The sequence below is a fragment of the Argiope bruennichi genome, chromosome 5, assembly GCF_947563725.1.
Source record: "Argiope bruennichi chromosome 5, qqArgBrue1.1, whole genome shotgun sequence".
Classification (NCBI taxonomy): Eukaryota; Metazoa; Arthropoda; class Arachnida; order Araneae; family Araneidae; genus Argiope; species Argiope bruennichi.
Genome location: NC_079155.1, coordinates 52,661,984 through 52,683,410, shown reverse-complemented (window position 1 = coordinate 52,683,410; position 21,427 = coordinate 52,661,984). Strand labels below are relative to the sequence as shown.

Sequence of the window (21,427 nt, the reverse complement as noted above, 5' to 3'; positions counted from 1 at the left end):
TCAGTGAAGTAATGAAATGATATTTCAAATGTCAGCTGATTAAAAATAAATAAAAAATATATTATTAGAGGCGAAAAATTCTAAAATGGTATCTACATACGTTGTGCCTGTTTGCAGATACGGAAATCTCTCCTCCTGCCCCCCCCCCTCCCATTGAGCATACACTCGTCGAGTTTAAATTTACCAAAATAAGATTGAGTTGAACACACTTTTATAATACCTTTATACACTTTTATATACTTTAATTATATATATTGAGAAGAGAGAATTCCATTTTTACCAAACTATATAAATTGTTACATTATTTTTTATTAAGCTAAAATAGTATTATTCAAAAAGCAGATGAAAATTGACAAATCAAAGAATAATTCAAAGAAAAACGCGCCGAACAAAGAATCCGAAAAATCTCTCTGAATATACATTGCATATCAATACTCTTCGGAATAAAATTGTCCTAATGTGATAGTAACAGAGAGACGAAGTTCATCATCATATAAGTTCATCAAATAAAATGCACAAAGCCGAAAGTATCCAGATCAATCCAAATTTTAATCAAGATCGTATAAAATTTCGCCCTTTTTTTAATATTGTAAATATATTTTACATTGTTGCAATCTTGTCGAAAACTTGTTCTTAATAGTCATAAACAGATTATCAAAAAGTCATTGATCGATAATTAATGACTACGTATCTGCAACTGTATGCTAGTTCCACGCAATGATATTTTTTACTTCGAGTTTTAAATTATAGCATATCATAACGTAGCATTAAACATGTTTAATACTGATGTTTTTAATGAGTTATAACAGATAATGGAAATCAAGCCAAATTCACTTAGTCGTAATAAAAATAGAATAAAGTTTTTATAGAGTAAAATCATGCTATTTGAATACATCATAATAGAAGATATTACGTATAATATATCTTTTAAGCTCTAAAGAGAACTTCAGATTGAGTTTTGACTAATAATATATGCTCAAAATGACTCAAAGTTGACTAAATTCCTTTGTGCATCAAATGCCTATGTAATTTAATTAACGATGCTAATTGACAAATGTCTTTACTTTCGCATGAGATTGTATAGTCATGTGAATTGATTTTCTTTCTCATTTGAGCTTTCCTCTTTTTAACAAATTAATGGAATAGGAATTTCATATATGTTGCTGTTGACAATGATGAACGCTCATTGGAACAATTTTAAAGAGAGATGCACAACAATTTTCATTGTTGTAGCATCTATCATTCATTGTCAACATCATTGTTGCGGCATCTATCGTGAATGTCTTAATGCAAAAATCTCAGATATTTCTCCTCATTCGGAAAGCCTGCCGTAATAAATATGTTTTCTCCGAAAATACCCAAATATTTGAGATGTTGTCTCATTTTGCTGGTTTTTTCTCTTTCCATTTCTCTTTTGTTAGATTCGTGTTTATAAACTTACTTTAATGTATGAATATAATTTATTTTTAATGTTTATGGTTTCTCAAAAAAAGATCATTGAGATTTAAAGTCATATTATCTATCCAAAAGCTTATTCGGCCATGTGCATATCATATTATTATATTTGCTATCATAGATCAAGAGATCATTATGTTTTAAATTCACAAATTCATATGCCCTGCTCATCCGTTTAGAAGGATTCGAAATGATTGCTTTCATTCACAAAAACACTCATATAATTCTAAAATGTCCCGCCTATCTAATTAATTAATCGATCAATATTAAAAAAATATTTGTACATAAATTGGAGTCATCTCTGTTAATGTCCTTGAAGAGAAAACGGGTGAAAAATTTTCGGATGAACCTGCCCTTCTCTAAACCTCATACCTTCGTACACGCCCTTTAACCTTTCATGTCTTTAACAAGAAAAAATGCTACGCCTTTATTCACCAATAAAAATCAAGCGAATATTTTGAATCTTTCAAACAATATCGATTAGTTCCACATGAGCACGTTTTCTCAACTGTCCCCAAAAACTCACCTCCTTCTTGCGTGTTTCTGGAAACCCGTTACCGGAGGAATGCTGTGAGAAAGCGAAAGCAAACGAGCAGCGAATGCGTCCGCCTACACTCTTCTCGGTTTTCTCTAAAACAACAGCGGGAGTGGGCATCAACAGCTCTTTTTCCAGTGGAGCGCATCCCCTCAGTGTCTTCGCTTAACCTTGACCAGAGTCGAGGTTCTCACATTGTGCTATTGTCATAACGACCCGGTCTTCTGCGTACTCCATCCCTCGATAAGCATCTCACGACGTCACCTGAATACCAAAACAAATGCCAAGCGATGCGCGCACTCACTTGGAGAAGCTTGGTGACAGCTTTCACTTCGGCCTCTTCTTCGGAAGGAAAATATTTTGGGATGTTTTTGTTCTCAGGAGAACTTTGGAATGAAGAATTCATTTATAATTGAAAAGTTATAAGTTGAATGTTACAGAAAAACTGATGCGTTTTTTTTTATTGGATTATGTAATCATTAAGTGTTATAATTACAACCGAACAATCAAGAAAATTAGTTGATTGTGGAATGACAGTTTCATCCATAACAAATAAATCAATGTAGTATTTTTGTTTGTTTGTCAATGAGAAAAGTACAGAGTAAAATGATATCGTGAAAATAAATCGATAAACGTTTACTGCTAAAAATTTAAATTTTGACGTTTTTGTCATATTTGAACACGGACAAATACACACGAAGTATGAAATAATGTATTAAAGTAATAGAGTAAAATTAACTTTTTAAATTTTAAAGTAAAATCCAGTCATATTTGAAAACTTGTATAAGTAAACATGAGAATTTGATCTATTAGTGTGGCCCAGTGTAAATGAAATAATGCTCAAAAAATTGCAGGCTTTATATTCTCACATTTAAAATTTAGGGTCTAATCCACAAAACAAGACATGCATTAGTGAGAATGTGTGTTTAATCCTCAAACCAAATTTATAGTCAAAACAAATAAGCATTGGTTATATTATATCAATGGGTAAATCTAGTAATCAGATGCGAAATCTAGTCATAATGGCGTTACGTTTGTAAACAAACATAAGGATCATTAATTAGGTTTTATTTTTATAAACGAGTTTATGGCATTGGGGGCATCCTGCGTCAAATTATGAAAGTTTGTCTTCATTTTAAATAGAAATGGCGCGATTAAACGGGTATTTGTGCTTTTGCATATCTATCTATATCTATATCTATACTTATAATAAAGCTCAATGTGTGTGTGTGTGTGTGTGTGTGTGTGTGTGTGTGTGTGTTGGCGCTCTACAGGCCAGACCGTTTGACTTACAGCTACCAAATTTGGTACATGTATACCTTGGAGGTTGGGAATGTGCACCTGGGGTTCCTTTTTTCGAATTTTTAATTAGAATTTTAATTATTAATTAAAAACTAACTTTCCCGCCAAAAAAATCTTCCATTTTCCCCACCGCCAACTTTTTCGCCAAAAAAATCTTCCATTTTCCCCAACGCCAAATGAGAAAGGCTTCAATTTTTTTTCTCCCAACAGTAATGAGGCTAGGGTTAAAATTTTTCGGCGGATTATTTCAATCGATTCTGTTTATTTTCTTAATGTTTGATGCATTTAAAATTAAACATTGTTAATTAATCGATCTTTCAGATTCATTCTGAAGTACTTTTGAATTAAAATAAAACAGAATAAAGGAAATTAAAAATTTCTAATCCGCATAGCGTTACCCCAACTGGCGTAGAAAAAATCACATATTTGCGTTACGTAACTGGGGAAGAAAATTCACGCATGCGCATTCTGTTCTGATTGTTACTATGGCAACCGTTATCAATGGATGATTTAAATTATTTTTGAGTTAGTCACATGCTTTTGTAAGTAAATTGTATTTATGTTAGTTATATATTTTTTGTATATGCTTATAGTTTTAAGTACATCGTTTTTTAAGTAGTTTTTTTAAAACCTGTTTTCAACCGTTTATTTTAAACGATTCGTTTTATTTTCTTAGTGTTTGATGCATTTAAATTTAAACATTGTTAATGAATCGATCTGCTCATAATGAATCTAAGAAAATTTTGTTGACAAACTCTTGAGATATTGCATAAATTAAAAAAGATATTCTTTAGTGCCCATAAAGTTTAAACGCTGAGTGACTCTATTTTCAGTAATCAGATTATAAAAAAAATGCTTTGTTTCAGTAAAAAATATTATTATATTAATTGAAGATTCATTCTTTCCACTTTAATTTAAAGCATAAATTCTACGGGTGCTAACAGAAAATGAGAGATACGTATTACGTTATGACTGAAGGCCTTTATAATATTATGAATGAATTATATGACAATCAAAATTTGAAGTTTTAAAATATTTTGATGAAGAAGCTATTAAAGTAGAAATTGTATAAAATATTTAATTATTAAAATTTTAACGAACATTAAGATTGGCGAACCGGCTCGTCGCCAAAGGCGGCTGTACTTATATAAAGCTCAATGTGTGTGTGTGTGTGTGTGTGTGTTGGCGCTCTACAGGCCAGACGGTTTGACCTACAGCTACCAAATTTGGCACATGCATACTTTGGAGGTCGGGAATGTGCACCTGGGGTCCCTTTTTTTGAAATTTTAATTAGAACTTTAATTATTAATTAAAAACTAACTTTTCTGCCAAAAAAATCTTCCATTTTCCCCACCGCCAACTTTTCCACCAAAAAAATCTGCCATTTTCCCCCGCCAAATGAGTAAGGCTTCAGTAATTTTTTTCTCCCAACAGTAATGAGGCTAGGGTTCACATTTTTCGGCGGATTATTTCAAACGATTCTGTTTATTTTCTTAATGTTTTATGCATTTAAAATTAAACATTGTTAATTAATCCATGTTTCAGATTCATTCTGAAGTACTTTTGAATTAAAATAACACAGAATAAAGGAAATTAAAAATGTATAATCTGCATAGCGTTACCCCAACTGGCGTAGAAAAATTCACGCATTTGCGTTACCGTAACTGGCGTTTAAAATTCACGCATGCGCATTGTGTTCTGATTGTTGACAACCATTATCAACGGATGCGGACTTTATTTAAATTATTTTTATTTTAGTTGCATACTTTTTTAATTAAATTGTTTTTATGCTAGTTATATCTTTTTTGTATATGCTTATATTTTTAAGTACATCGTTTTTTAAGTAGTTTTTTAACCTGTTTCCAACCGATTATTTTAAACGATTCATTTTATTTTCTTAGTGTTTGATGCATTTAAAATTAAACATCGTTAATTAATCGATCTGGTCATGATGAATCTGAGAAAATTTTGTTGACAAATTCTTGAAATATTATATAAATTAAGAAAGATATTCTTTAGTGCCCATAAAGTTTAAACGCTTAGTGACTGTTTTCAGTAATCATATTACAAAAAAATACATTGTTTCAGTAAAAAATATTATTATATTAATTGCAGATTAATCCTTTCCACTTTAATTTAAAGTATAAATTCTACGGGAGCTAACAGAAAATTAGAGATACATATTACGTTATGACTGAAGGCCTTTATAATATTATGAGTAAATTATAAGACTATCAAAATTTGAAGTTTTAAAATATTTTGATGAAGAAGCTATTAGAGTAGGAATTGCATAAAATATTTAATTATTAAAATTTTAACGAACATTAAGATTGGCGAACCGGCTGGTCGCCAAAGGCGGCTAATACTAAATAAGAATAGGTTTAAATATAAAATGCGTATTTCTTAGAAAATTTAAAATTTGGCATCGTGATTCGTGACACACCATGTCAGTGATAGAAGGTACTTCTGCAAAAGATCTAAGGATGTGTAGTGGATTCAGCAAGATTCATCTCGCACTTTAAGAAACTACTTCCCATTAGTTGCCCGGTACTGCAAAGCTGGAAGAAATTTAATTGCGGTAATTTCTAAACGGCTAATGGTAACAAATATTAATTTTTGAATGTCAGTCGGATGATGACCATATTGAAAATCTAACAACTGATTCAAAGTCTTAAAGAGTACTTTAACGCGTACTGGTTTTGTGCACGTAACAAATCTTTCAGGATTTCAAGCACTATCTATATTTACTTTCGCCCACAAAACAGGGTCATTATAAATTTAAGCTTTTAGTAAGCCTGGTACATGTTAAATCAGCATTCTGTAATTATTAGGCATAGTTTGGAAAGTCAGATGACGCATTATACGTTTACTCTTAATTAACAATTTGTAGAGATGTCATGTGACCTCTGATAATTTATTTAGATAAAAATAAGTAAAGACGTCTTTTTCATAAACAAGCAATCCAAAATTATGAAAAGCATATCAAAATAACAGAATGCTTAGCAACAGGATTTTAATGAAGCAAGTTAAATCCAAACATCTTTAATGCAAAGAATTCAAGTTATTTAATTTTTGACTCTAATTAATCAACAATTTTTGGAGACTCATTTAATCTTCGATAAATTTATAAAAATAATTTATATAAAAGTGAAAATCAATAAAATTAAAACAGGTTCGTAAAAATTACGTCTTTTACTAAACAAATTAATAAAATTTTCTGTCTTTAATAGTAATTAAACGTTGCTCTATGGGCAACTATTTTTAATGAAATATCCTTTTATGTTTTTTTCTTCAAGTATTAAACAATGTAGATTTGAAATTCCTCTCCAAAACTACAAAATCTATTTTGAGATATGAAGTTCCTTATTAACTACAGAAAAATTTTTATATTTAATTTAGAAATAGGACATAATTTTGGAGGAGTGTGCACTTTCGTAAGATAATCCTTGCAGTTTCCCATTATGAAGACCCAGAAATAGCTAACTTATTTCTCTTAACACCTCACAACGTCTTTTTGCGCCCATAGTAACAGAGGAAAATTTAAAAATAAAACACTGTAAATAATGAAACAAATGTAGAAACCGAAGCAAAACGTTTTCAGACTTGTGATTCTGCAGAAAAATTTTTGATATCGCATGCCTTCTCTTGTTAAATTATCAACAAATTCTTTCAAAAGCAGAATATTTCGTGGGATATTTCCATGGTTTTTAATGGATTTTGTTAGAAAACAGGGGGGAGGGGGAGTATTTCAATCTCGCTTTTTCTGATTTGTTTACCCAATACAACGGTTTTTGCATTTAGCTTCGTAGTCAATTGAATGGAATCAAATATATATTTTAAACTTTTCGTTGACCAATTGTGACAAAAATTTAATACATATACATTAGTTAGATCATGGGCATATATCAAATTTTATTTCATATTTTTCAATTATCACACACTTTTATTGATTAAGCTTGCATGCAAATGAATAAACTAGTCTATATGTTGAAAGACTGGTTTATACAGAAAGTCTGTATGTTGTCAGATTTCATCAAGATTTAAAATTCTATCGATAAAACTGTTTAAAAATTTCATCTATTTCATTGCGTGTTTCAAACATCGTGTTCACATGGAGACAGAAAGGCAGACACATTTTCACTTGACGGTTTTCATCCTAGATTCTTTACAGATCTACTGTCTCGGAATAAAGATCACATATTAAATTTTAATTGATTTATCATTAACATTTTTAAGTTACCAGATAAGAAGTCCTAATAAGCAGACTGATAGATAGCCCTGACCTTGAAATGTATTTTTTAGATTTAGTGATGTCTGAAAATAAAGAATCGTTTTTCTAACATTGTAATGTTTCTTTATATAGAAGAAAGTAAAAATGTAATAACTGGAGGTAGCTCTTTAAACGTTAACTAAAAGGTTTCGGAACTAATTAGAAGATTATCAACTTAAATGATTTTAAAACGAAGAGAAGTAATAAATAGATTTAAATATGTAATCGAAATTTAAATTCAAAAGAAACACTTCGAGTTTTAGATTTCGCCTTCAAAATCACACAAAAAGCTTTAATTCTGCTTTTCTAAGGTACTTATTATTAATATGACTTTAGGTATTTTGTCTAACGTTGTTACGAAAAAAAAATTACAATATTCTGTTTTTAAGGCTGTAAATGATCTGATATACAATGAATTGGAATTGGCTAAATTTGAATCGAAAAGGGACCATTTAAGCATAAATCCGTTTGTCGTGGCTGGTTCGTGAGTGCTTTGAAAAAATAGGCAAATAGAAAACTTAACAAATTTATTGCAGACTCGTTCGAGTTACTCTGCTCAGTAACTCCTTCTCCAAGAGCAAACATTCGAATTATATCACTCTTTTAATTACACTCGCGTTAGTTTTCTAGCGCCATCTATGAACGTTTATTTCCTAACGCTTCAAAATCCAATCAATACACTGTTTTATAGATTTTATAAGCATATGAAATGGTGGATAATTACGGATTATATGATTACGTTAAGTATGCCACGACCCATTTTTGAATATTTAAAAATAATTTAATCATTAATTGATAGTTTATTTACTAATAACATCTTTTGTCTTAAAAGTATTAGGAGTAAGGTTTTAGTAAGAAAATGTTAAGTAAGTAATTATTTAGGTTTTAACTTAATAATTGTTTAAAATAAAAAAAAAATTATTAATTAAGTTCAAAATAAAAAAAAAATGATCATTTAACAGTCAAGTCCAAAATAAAAAAATTACTGTGTATAATTATGTTCTAAATAAAAAAATATTTATTTATTAAGTTCACTTTAAAAATGTCAAATTATTTTTCCTGGATCACAACACGATTTCTGGCGAAAGATAAAATCACCTCAGCAAAATCAAAGTACGTTTGTGTTATACGAGGTCTTGATAAAGTGACTACCTTTCAATAATTTTACTGTCACTTGCTAATAAAATAAAAATATTTGTGATGAATTCAAGTTAGTCCTACGTGTAAAATAATTTTTTTAATGACTGCTATTGAAAAGAAATGCACTCTGATTTTAATTGAGGATTAAATAACATTTTCACTTTAAAAAAAATCGCACGAACCTACATTTTTCAACTCCTCACTCTCCTTTCTCCGCCCCCCCCCCCCAAGAAATATTACTGAATTAGCAAAAATCCGGTAATTTTTCAGTTTTAAAAGCATAAAACCTGTGACAACCTCCAGTTGATGACCTCCTGCTAAATTTCATCATAAAAATATTAAACTAATATCTTTTTAAAAGTTTCGGAAGACTTCAAACAAAAACGTGAACAATTCTTCAAGATATCTCTGCATTTACAAACAATATTTTTGAGTATATATTATGTTCTAAAAAAGAGAATGAGCCTTTAATATCGAATGAGCCTTTTCTTTGTTATTTAAAAAGTGCAAATAGTGACTTCAATGTCAATTAACAAACGCAATTGCGCATGCCATCTAGCATCTAATTGTATGTTCCCTGCCGCTGCTCAGTAATATAATATACCAAGTAATAAATACATAATATGCAAAGGAATTTTAAATTAAACTAGTGCAAAACACTTGACGTACATCACGTGATTATATCTGACTTCGCTGAAAAGAAATTCTTTACATTTCACAAAACAACTGCGCATGCTAACTAACATTTAATTGCACTTTCTTTATGCTATGCAGTAACTTAGTAATGCAAGTAACAAATACTACAGTGGAATTTTACTTTCACTAGGGTGTCGCACTTGGTCCATTACATGTGAGCATATCTGATTACACCGAAAAAAAAATGCAACAAACTTTTTGATTAATAGGATTCTGAAAATTTTATTTTACATTAACCGCCTGTAGTGCCCAGCTGGTTTGGCGGAGTTAGTGGCTGTTAAAAATTTCAATTAAGTTTTTCTTATACGTAACTTGATCTTAATGGCTTGCTCGGCAAAGAATTTTTTAGCTACAAGTTTTGATTGACATGTATTTAGAAACTTTACACCCTTCCGTCCATCGTACTGTACATCTTCTTCATTTTCTGTCACAACTACGATCATGATAATAACAAAAAGAAAAATATATATATAATTTTTTTATTATAAGCATGCTTTAAAAATAAAACAATTCAATAGCCTTATCATTCTGTTTTGTTTATAAACATTGGAAGTAAAAAGATGAGATGAGATTCTGTTATCAACCATGTAAACGATTTGAATTTCATTACAATAATTTAAAAAAATTAATTAAAATTAAACATAAAAAATGTACTGCAACTAAAGTAGTATTATTGAATATATATATATTCAATTTTAAAATTAATATAAAAATTATTTTTGTTTGTAATACTTTATTTTAAATTAAGCTAAATTTTACTTATAATTACTTGAAATTTTAGTTCGAGTTTTAAAAAAAACTCTGAGACCTTATAATCATCCCCAAAAAGTATATATGGACTAATTTAATATCCTAGATCAAATGTTCTGTCCTGTAGCACATCAATATATGTACACATTCTCCTTTTTCATTTCTAGAGAAATCAGTGCGAATATTTATTTCACTTAATTGCATATTTATGCATTATTTTCATAGTGTTACAGTATCATTTTATTATGGGAAAATTTTACTTCTCATTACATTTAAAAAAATCATTTTATATAGTTGTGAATAATTATATTGCATATATTAGGTTACTTATAAAGAAGTGTGTTGTTTTTATTGAAGAGCTGCATAATAGTGTAGCCATTTCAAAATGAAAAAAAAAATTAGTTGCTAATTATATTTAATTAATTTATTTTACTTGTCGAATAGTATTTATTCTAGACATTCTAGACATCAAAAATATTATTTTCGTCAAATTATTTTGACATGATTAAGATTTTTTTTAAAATTAGAGATGGAGAAATATTTTATTGCTTATTTAATAGTCAACTTACATTTGCATGATAGGCATAATCTTGCATCTCACAATGCTTAAAAATGCTTTAATGAACATTTTTACGTACTATTTATTATTCTGGCAGATTTTTTTTCTGATTTTCTTTAAATAATAATAATTAAAAAAAAAGGCAGATGTAAAAATACTCAGTGAAAACAAAATTTAAGCAGAATAGAGCATTTTGTGTGTACTACTAGAATACGTTTAAACTTCATTACAGTGAAATGTGTATGTGTGTGTGTGTGTGTGTGTGTGTGTGTGTGTGTGTGTGTGTGTGTGTGTGTGTGTGTGTGTGTGTGTGTGTGTGTGTGTTTATATATATTCTCAGTGTTGTCATGATTCTTTTTTTCTTTCTTCTGAAATAGGTTCCTTTTTGGTCATGCATGAATGAAACATTGTCTGGTGAGTTTTATTTTTGCTACTATTTTTATATGCGTCTTATGTTTTTCTTAAGCATTTATAAAATAAATAATTCATTGTGTACTGAAGATTTGTAGTCTTTGATGATACTGAAGAATATATGTATATATATATAATATCTAAAAAATGGAAATTTAAAACTGCTTTGATGGACAATTTTCCAAACCATTATTCTTATGAGTTTTTCTGGGATTTTTTTCAAATAAAAAAAATTCTTGCGTTGAATTGTTTTTAAAAAAATATTGTACGAAAATGCTGCCAAAATTTTGAATAAAACTTTATAAGAAAAATAAAATAAAATTTACATTTAAATTTGCAATTTAGCTACATTTATTTTATATCATAGCATTTATTTATGAAAATGCTGCCAAAATTGTGAATACAAATATATTCATAAGATAAATAAAATTAAATTTCTAAGATAAATATAAAACATTGTTTGCTAATAGAATGGTTGTCTGTATTAAACTAAACTTGTAGTAATACTGATAATAATACTAATAACAGCTTGTTTACTTCAGTCTCTTAAAAACAGTTATTTAATTCGTTTGTTACTACACTGTTTTTATTAATAAATGCATTTAAAAAATTGGAAATTTTGAATTGAGTTGGAAAGATATCACTTCTATTTTTGTACGATCATACTTATTTGCTTTTATAATTTTTATATGGATTTTTATATTTTTCTTCCAAAAGCTTGCTTTTAAAATCAAAATTATGGATGCATGCAATTATCTACATTTATAAAAATGCTTAAATGATTTTAGAAAATTTCAATACAATTTCATTTTTTTCAATAAAGGAAGAAATCGATTAAGCCATTGATAAGCTAATATACCTTCTGATTTATATTTTAAAATTATAATCGAATATTTATAAATTCTTATTTAAAGTTAGAGTAAAAAAAATTACCAGAATAATTTTTTATTTATATCGGGAAAAATTTCATTTTAACGTTTTGACTGACAAAATAATTGGCATTTATTTACCTAAACAAAAATATGCTATGATAAGTTTCTTCTACGAACAGTGAATTTATGCTTTTATGGTTAATAAGTAATTATTGTAATAAATTTATACTGTCCAAAGTTAGAAATCCGATTTGAACTTACATGAACCACTCCTTCGTAAGTGAGATTGAGTAGTTATTTCTTATTCCAGAGAATTTTTTTAATTATTTTTTATAAGCTTAGCTGACAGCGTCTAAATGTTGTTTGTTACTCAGTCGTTACTCAGATTCTTCTTGTCAGCTGGGAGAAGTTAAAAAATGATCTCAACTTCCGCTACTGTCTTTCCTAGAAAAGAAAAAACGAGTTAAATAATCTTTTATTGTTTGCTTTTTAATTATACTGTGCGAGCTTGTTTAATGATGTATCTGTTTATGCAGATCACGTTTCAGCTGTACAAACAAACGCGTAGGAATAGGATTTCCTCTTGCCATCGATCAAACGAGGTCTTTTTCCAAATAATAAATGATATAATTTTTTTTTCCTTTTCCTAAAAGATTCACAGCTCAAAAACTTATTTTTTTACCCATCCTACTTTTCGAACTAAAAGCTTTCTTAGTACATGCGCATTAGAACGGAAAATTGTTCTCCCATTTTTTTTTCATGGTATTAATTACTGTGTATAATGCATTTCTTGTTTCATTACTATATCGGTTAGTTCCATACATACTCAACGGTTACTTGTACAGAATTTTACTAAAATCTCGAAGCATGTTTCTCGCCACATTCCGGCGGAACTACCATTTAATTGGTTTCCAAGAAGCACTTTTTTTAATTTGAAATTATAAAAATACCGGATGTTTGAGTGATATTATACCCCTACTCGGAACTCTAGAGAAAATCAAGTGGTTGTAATCTTGCCACGTTTTGCTGACATGCATTCAGTACCGGATTTCCTATAAGATGACTGACAAATAGATTTTTAAAATCTTATTATCGTAATAAACAATAAATAAATTTATAAAACACGAGTTTTAGGATTTCGTAAAATATTAGGATAATATTTACACTTCCTAAAATATAATTGGTATGTCCCCATTTGTTTCATTATGTTTGCTTTGTTATTACAGTATTTATAAACAATGAATTTTTTTTTTTCATAAACATGAATGCTACTGCATAGTAACGAAGTATAATCAATAAATAAAAACATTAATACTTTCGCGAACTTGCCGACATAAAACTTAAAATACATTTAAATGTGTTTATTTAAAATAATGGGCTCATAATGTTCATTGCCAAGAACTCAAAACGCCTAAAATCGCCACTGAATGCATTTCAAAACATGTGGAAACAAATGATGCAAAGTTTCAAAAAATGAATTATAGGGGAAAGTATTTGAACAAGGAAGTTTATAGAGATCACTATTTTTATTTCATTTCAGTCGCCCTTTTCATCTTAAAAGCAATATATTTAAAATTTTAGAAAAAAATCGCAATTTCTTTAATATAAAAAAAAATTAAAGAAAACTTTTTCTTTGGTGGAAAAAGTCTTGAATTGTGCACTTAACTTGGATTGTGCACTTGGCAGCAAGATTTATAAATTAAGAAAATTCCGAAAATAAATGGATACCGGTTAATATCCATTAGATTAGCATATTTGTTAAATTTTTATGCAAGCTAAAATGTGTTTTATTTATTTTTAACTAAATCGTACAAAAACAACTTACTGTTATTTTGAAAAAAAAAATATTTATTAGAATTTTATATTGGACGCCTTTCTAAAATTTGATTTCTATAAGTGCGGCGAGAATCGAAAAAGTGTGAGAGCTATTGGCTGATCAATTAGCTTCTGATAAGCAATTCTCTCTTAGCAAAATTAAAGATAAAGCGTTCAAAGCACTGTGTGTAAAAGAAAATCTTCTAGAATAATTAAGGCATTAAAATATGCTCTTGAAATGATTGCGAATGAGAAAAAATATTACCCTTCATCTAGAAATGGAATCCTCATAATTCTTTTCTAGGCTGCATCTGTATCCATTGTGCTTTCGTCGTCTAATGAGCCATGAAGGCAGATGAGTTTAGATGCACGGGAAATTTTAATCTCTTCGAACTAGAATTCTTTTAATTTTTCTTTGTTTCTTTTGCAGAAATTGATAAAGGACAAGGCTTCTTCGGTCGTCCCTGTTGTACATTACCGCAGTCTCAAGCCTGTATCATGGTCTGCCTCCAGGTAATGAACATACTGAACAGAATTATTTGCATTCTTCATCCCATAATCAATCATATTTCTGTGTGAATAACTTTGCATACGACAATCCCAGAAGAAGAAGAATCGGTGTAATTCGTTAAGGTTGAAAACATTCGAAGCGAAAGGGTTGCCACTTTTCTTCCCTTAGGAACAGTTTTCTTCATTTTTGGTGATCGATGATGTATGAAATTAGCAACATAAAGTGAGATTTATTCCAGAAATCATTACTTTACAAATGTAGAATATCAATTTTATCTTGGCAAGATTTTTGAAATGAAAATGAGGTCTTAAAAAGATCTTTCCATATAGAATGGGATCGCTAGTTTTAAAAGTTTAAGAAATTTTCTTGTAAATAGTAAATGAGGCATGTTGAGAAAATCATCAGTAAAATTACATAGTTACATGTTTTGTATAGCCACAGTGGGGTCTGAATTGCATCAGGATATCGTACTAAAAATAATTCAGAATAATTTTATAAGTTTTAATATATGCCAATACTCTAAAGTCTATTCATAATAGGTATTTTGTAAAGAAAAAATTCCTGCCAACAAGCTGGAAAGAGGAACAGATTCCTTATTTGTATAAGTTAAATGCAAGTATACTACATTTACACATGATAAATCATCCGAAGAATCAAGTCTCAAAGCCAAGAGTCTATAATGAACCCACCATATTTCATCAAATTGAGAACAACAAAACTTAAAAGTATATTGTAATAAATATTTATTGTATCAACGAGGATGAATATCAATTGCTTATCTTCTAAAGATTGTTAAATATATAAGAAAAAAACTTGTAATCCAAAAAATGTAAGCTAAACATTCTAACAAATAGCCGTAAAGTCTGCTTATAACGTATAAGGTACTTTTCTTTCTGACTAGCGACGACTTCTAGTTTTTCCATCTTTTCACATCTAATTTCTGTAACTTTAACTATCCATCAAACTTTCGTATCAGGTAAAATTCAAACATCTAAACCAAATGCTTGCTCATCTATGTTTCGCCAAAATCCCTTTCTCGGATTTATACAATATCTGAACGCTTTCTCAGGATCTCTTCTGAATTCCTGTGATGTGCATATCACTTTAGTTTGCAATTGAAATAACTATTTCCCCACAACTTTGTTACTATTGAAGACAGAAAGATTTTCATATTGGGTAAATAATCACCTCAATATAGCAAATAAATTTTATATTAAAAGTTTTCTATTAACAATTGCTTAATAGTTAAGATCTCACATTGGGAGGTAGGGAAATTAGGGGCGATTTTCAAACCTTAATTTTTAATTACTTTTTTAAACCTAGCTCTCATTACTTGCCTTCCTTTCCACCTTCCTTCATCCACTTTTCTTATGAAAGTAGAGAAAGAAATAGTATAAGGAGGTGAACTTTATTTTTTTGCCTTATATTTTAGGAATAAGGAGCCAACTTACACCTTCGGGCTTTCCCCTTTATTTTTTATTACGATATTACTTTAATATTCTCGCTACTGAAATTCTTCCTGCTTATTATTATTTAATTTTTATCCTTTATTTCATTTGTTATAAATCATTCAGACAAAGATAATTTTTCTTCAGTTTGGTATATAATTTTTTTTTTTTAGTTTCTTTTTACGCCAACATTCCTGCAGAATCATTCATAACTCACAGGAAAACAATAAAATCTGCTCATTTAACGCTATTAAAATGAAGGAAATTTGTTATATCGAATGTAAGACTTTGAGCTTTGTACCAGTTAGATACTTTATTTTCCCTTGTACATTTTTAGTATAAAAGTTAATCATAATAATCAATTCATCACAGAGATTTTGATAAATCTATAAAATAGTTTTTCTATATACCTATGAATAGGATAACACAAAATCTTATGCTAGACTTATGCAATTTAGTTAGTAGCTTTTGCGTTAATGAGGATTAAAAAACAATATTCTGGGAGCTATTTACAGTTGTAGCCGGTCCATATTTATGTGAATGTAATAATTTATAAACGCAATGAGCTATGTGGATGAAATTGAGCACATTATTTTCTATCAGAATTGTAAATCTACATCAAAATGTGGGCCTAATCCGTGAACGAATCGACTTTCCGTTCATTTTTCTATTGGTTTGTACAAGATTTGAAAAGGTAACAGATAAATGACCTTCAGTATATGATCTAAACATCGAAAGTTTTAAATTGGTTTCACTTTTTGAATACAATTAATTTATGGAAAGATCTGAAAAATGTGTATTTAATTTTTTTTTAACTGTATGACGATTCTAAACACAAACGCCCTGTATTATGTACGCTTACAGGAGAATCAAGGAGGAGATAGTGCTGCTCAGAGTAGTACTATAGTAGAAAGTAGTACTGTAATCTATCCACAAGAACAGTAAAACTTTCAAATATTTCTGCAGCACAAGATGCCATTAGCATTACAACAAAATTATCAGCAAGTTATTTGAAAAAAATTGATTTCTTTCCTTGGTGAAAGTCCATCTGAATAAAGAAATTTTATTTATCTTCTGCACATCTATTTTAATTAAATTCATTTATTCTTTTCATAGGCTAAGGACCGGGACGAGCTCATATCCGCCTGCCGCCCGAGCAACGAAATTACTTTCTACTCTTGCCTCGAGCGCCAAGAAGGTAATTATAATCATTACTCATGAAGTGCGTGTTCTAATTGAATGGTTCGAGTATCAGTCATGGTATTTAATTATCACTTCCTTATTATCACCCATTATAGGCTTAGTGAAGAGCTTTCTGGTTAAATTTTAAGTCGATGATGATACTATTAATAACCAAAATCGAATGTCATTTGATGTCGTAGTTATCTGGTTCTCTAAATAAATTTCTCTAGAAGTTTTTTATGTATGATGTTTAATGTTAAGAATTTCAGCCTTGATTTTTAATTAGATTTAGTTGGCCTTAATTATTTTAATTATTCAGATGGTTTAGCCGTAATAAATGACTTGACAAAGCATCCAGATTTACGAGTGGTTTGTAGAGTTGTAGTGGTTACTGCTTCTGCAAGACAAAAGATTGAGAAGCAATTCTCCAGAAAGTTAACAGTTACATCCAACACCCAAGCAACACAAAGACTAATCACTGATCGTCCTATAAACAGGGAAAACTCAACAAAGTATTTTCGAAAATCAGATCGCGCAGCAAAAACGTAATAGAATATAGACATTTTAAAAAAATTTTGAACTGTTAAAAACTTTGAGTTAAGTTGATAATCCATTTCACCAACATTTATTTTTTCATTTTATATTACAATTTTAAAAAATTAAGATAAATAGCAGACACAGAAAGAAACAAAATTACAGGAAAAATAAAAGAAAAAGATATTTGAATGTCACAGACGAAGTCTAAAGCTGGTTTTCAAAGAGGTATCCAGTACTGCATTCATAATGTAATATAAAATTGGTAATTTTATATATTCTAATGCACAGACAAGCATGAATTAGCAAAATAAAAACAAATCTGATATCAAATAAATATTGATTCTTTTTTATTAACGAATCATTTTAACTATGTTAAAAAGGGGGAAAGTTAGTAATATTCGTTAATTTTCATTATTTGCATCAATGATTAATTAACATTGGCAGTTATAATTAAGTAAGTGTTGCAACTCAATATTTATTATTCTCTAGAAATATTGTTCACATTGTGAGATAAATCGTTTAGACATAATCTCTATGTCCGTGATCCCCCCCCTTCCAATTGTCTGTCTGACATTAGACATGTGTATTTTAATAGCCTCACTCACTGCTTTTTGTATTTATGAACTCTTCTAATGGAGACTAGCCCTGTGACATCAGAGCACTATTAAAAATTTTAGTCAACATTATCTGACTTCTAAATTTTGTTATTATCACTTCCTTATTCGTTTTGAATATTAAACAAAATCCTTCTTCTTTAGCTTTCAACAGTAGAAGAAACGGGGAAAATGTTTTGAATTTGAGGATATTGTGTAATACATTGCTGAAAATTAGGCAAAAAAAAATATTCTTAAAAAATTGCCAAAGACCAAGAAAATTCGCGCTGTTAAGTTGATATCATTTAAAAGAAGTTTTTTAATTTTAATTTTTAAACGGCGTAAAATTCATTTTTATGCAATAATATCCTCGGTATTAATCATGAAAAATCATCAAAATTGAACCTAATTTTAACAAATTAAAAATTTAGTTAAAATTTCAAAAAAGATCGCTCGACCCTCTAAAGTAAACCTTTGTCAAATTTGATAGCTGTATATCAAACGATCTGGTCTGTAGAAACGCCAACATACACACACGCTTGAACATTTGTCTTTATTATTAATAGAGATAGAGATGAAGGACAGAAATCCACAGAACAAATAATAGTTTCACTTGAGAGACCCTTGGCAATCGTCTAGGGTCTCTTAATGGTAAACCGATGCCGCACAAAGTGGCTATCAAAAATTTAAATCGATTTTGCCCAAAGCAAGAGACTTAATACTGTTTAAAGATTAGAAATTTAACTATTAATATGTACAACATTAGCGTTTAACATGCAATTCTAACTAGATATATATCTTTTACTTTTTCTGTTTCAAAAAAGAGTATAGAAAATTAAAAAATAATTGACTCACAATAACTAAAATCTGAATTTCTACGAGTTCTTTATTGATGAAACTCTGAAACGGAGTTTCTTTTGTTTACGTATGTAGTCGATGCACATGTTTGCTATTTTAAATGGTCACGACTGAAACATGTTTCAATGTTCCTGCTGTTTATCTACTTCAAATACACACTTTCAAGTAAGAAAAGAGAAATTTAAAAATTTGCTTCATAAGCTGGAACTTATGTTCAACGAAAAATGTAATTTCGCTTTAGTGTAGCTTTAGGAAAACAGTGATTACAGTACCATGTATGTGATTGCTACGTCGCAACTTCTTGTTATTCCATGGCATATTTTAATTGTTACGATAATTTTAATAACTGGCAAATATTTATTTGATCTGTTTGCCTAGTTGCCCTAATAAATACCCATTGAATACCCCGAATATTTATTTTGTATGTCATGAGATGCAATATTTGATGTCTCCTTCGTTATCTCACCACAATTCAAAGTGGCGAAACTCTTCCTCAACAATCCTCGTGTAAGTCGTAGTTGGAAAGTTAAACCAATTCCAAAAGTTAATTATATTCTTTGCCGTTACAAAATCTCTGTTTTTTTTTTTAATCTTAAAAGGTAGCTCTTTTAAACCAAATAACATATAATTGTTCCATCAATCAGAACTTTTAAAAAAAAAAAATCTGAAATGCATTGAAAATGTCGTTTTCCAGTGGGCCAGCAATGCTGCAGTCGAGCTGGCAAGCCTGAGTGTGCCAGTGCCTGCAAAGAGCTCTTCGCTAGCACCACCGAGCCGTCCGTGCAACTGAGGACATACGTGAACAATATGTGTGCCCACGATCATCCGAGTGTTGCGAAGTGTGTAAAGAACTATACACTCCTCACTCCGGCTGAAAATCCAGCCAGAAGTGAGTTGACACTTTTTTTACTGAAAAAAAAAATTACTTGCTTTCGATTCAATCAACGCTGTTTTAACATTTAGTTGCATACATTTCTATAGGTGATATTAAATTCGTAAGTGCTTGTAAATATTAATATGCTTATTTTATTATTTTTAATAATAGTCGAAGTTGATGAATTCATATTGTCTCATAATAATAATATCAAAAGAAAATATAGAACATAATATTTATTATAAAAAAACGAGATTAAATTGAACAATAAATTAGAGATATTGCTCCTAATTTATGCTTTAAATGCTCAAATGATTTTTTTCAATAATTTTTTATTACATTTTATAATTGTAGATAGCATATACCTTAGCTCCGAAGTTTTTCTTTCTTATTCTATTTTATAAGAAATGATTTGATGATGTCTAAAACTCGTTTTATGCTTTTTCTTTTTTTTCAAAATTCAAAATAATGGTAGATTTTGGAGCATAATTGACGTGAATTGCTGATCTTTTGTTGACTCTTCTGTAAAGAGACATGTCTATTTTCTCTTTTTCTTTGCAATCTTTGCATTTATTTACAAAAGTTTGTTTTTTCGGAGAATCAGCATGAGTGTAAGATTCACCATACAATTATCTATGGAAAGAAGTTCCGAAATTCTTGATGATGTCATTCTGTTGTACTTAAATTGTTTTGCATCTAACATAATTGTACCTTTATGCAACTTTTCGTAGGAATTATTTTTTTATTTATTTAAAGATCTAGACAACTGCAAATTCCGTTAAATATTCACCTTACAGTTATTATTATGGGACAAAGAAAGTACTTTTTTTGCTTTTTCGCATACGAAGTGAATAAAGAGAAAAAAATATAATTGTTAAAAAAAATTCGAACTAGATATTTCTAAATATCTTCACTGTGCAGATTCCCTGAATCCGTAAAACACATTTTTGGAAATTGTTACCCAGAATTTTACAAAATTTTATCAAAACCATTCTTGATTTTTTTTCTCTTTTTTGAATTCTAATTATCTGAGTTTACAAATAATATAGCGGCTTCATAAACTTTAATTAGAACTACATGAAGTGTAAAATTGAAATTCGACTTATGGTTGAAAGGGCTTAATGAAATGCTGAAAAAGCGTTTCAACTTAGTTTCAGCTCTGATGTACTTTTTTTTTTTTTTTTTTTTTTGCAGATTTGCATTGTTGCGACCGGTCCTCCAATGCAGATTGCCGACTGGCGTGCCGGAATATTCTAAGGACGCAAACAATCGGCCAGGAGATAGTGGACAATCTTATCGATGGGGGATGCGGTTTCCCAATGCCACACGTACGTATCTCTAGCAATCGTTTATTGCAACATCAATTTTTTGGGGGGAGAGAATATTAATTGCACTTTTCACTATAAATAGCACATGAAACGGTAATGCCATGCACTTGGTATCATAGAATTATGATTCGAATACTTATTTGATAAATTTGATACTTTACACTTGTTCCATGAAATTATAAATCGAATATTTTGTTGAATACATTTGATTCTTTATATTTGTTACATCAAATTATACTACGAATACTTTGTATTCTGTAAGTTTGTACTTTACATTTAGTATTTTGAACT

At 29.4% G+C, this 21,427-nt stretch overlaps 1 protein-coding gene across 1 annotated transcript in view; it reads left to right on the top strand.

Moving 5' to 3' along the window:
• Window positions 1-21,427, top strand: part of LOC129968570 (reversion-inducing cysteine-rich protein with Kazal motifs-like) — a 122,018-nt gene that overhangs the window by 64,484 nt on the left and 36,107 nt on the right. Inside the window, exons 4-8 of the mRNA XM_056082590.1 lie at window positions 11,085-11,121; window positions 14,236-14,318; window positions 16,881-16,962; window positions 19,629-19,823; window positions 21,003-21,136. Coding sequence (XP_055938565.1) covers window positions 11,085-11,121; window positions 14,236-14,318; window positions 16,881-16,962; window positions 19,629-19,823; window positions 21,003-21,136 — 531 coding nt within the window. The remainder of the gene's footprint in view (window positions 1-11,084; window positions 11,122-14,235; window positions 14,319-16,880; window positions 16,963-19,628; window positions 19,824-21,002; window positions 21,137-21,427) is intronic.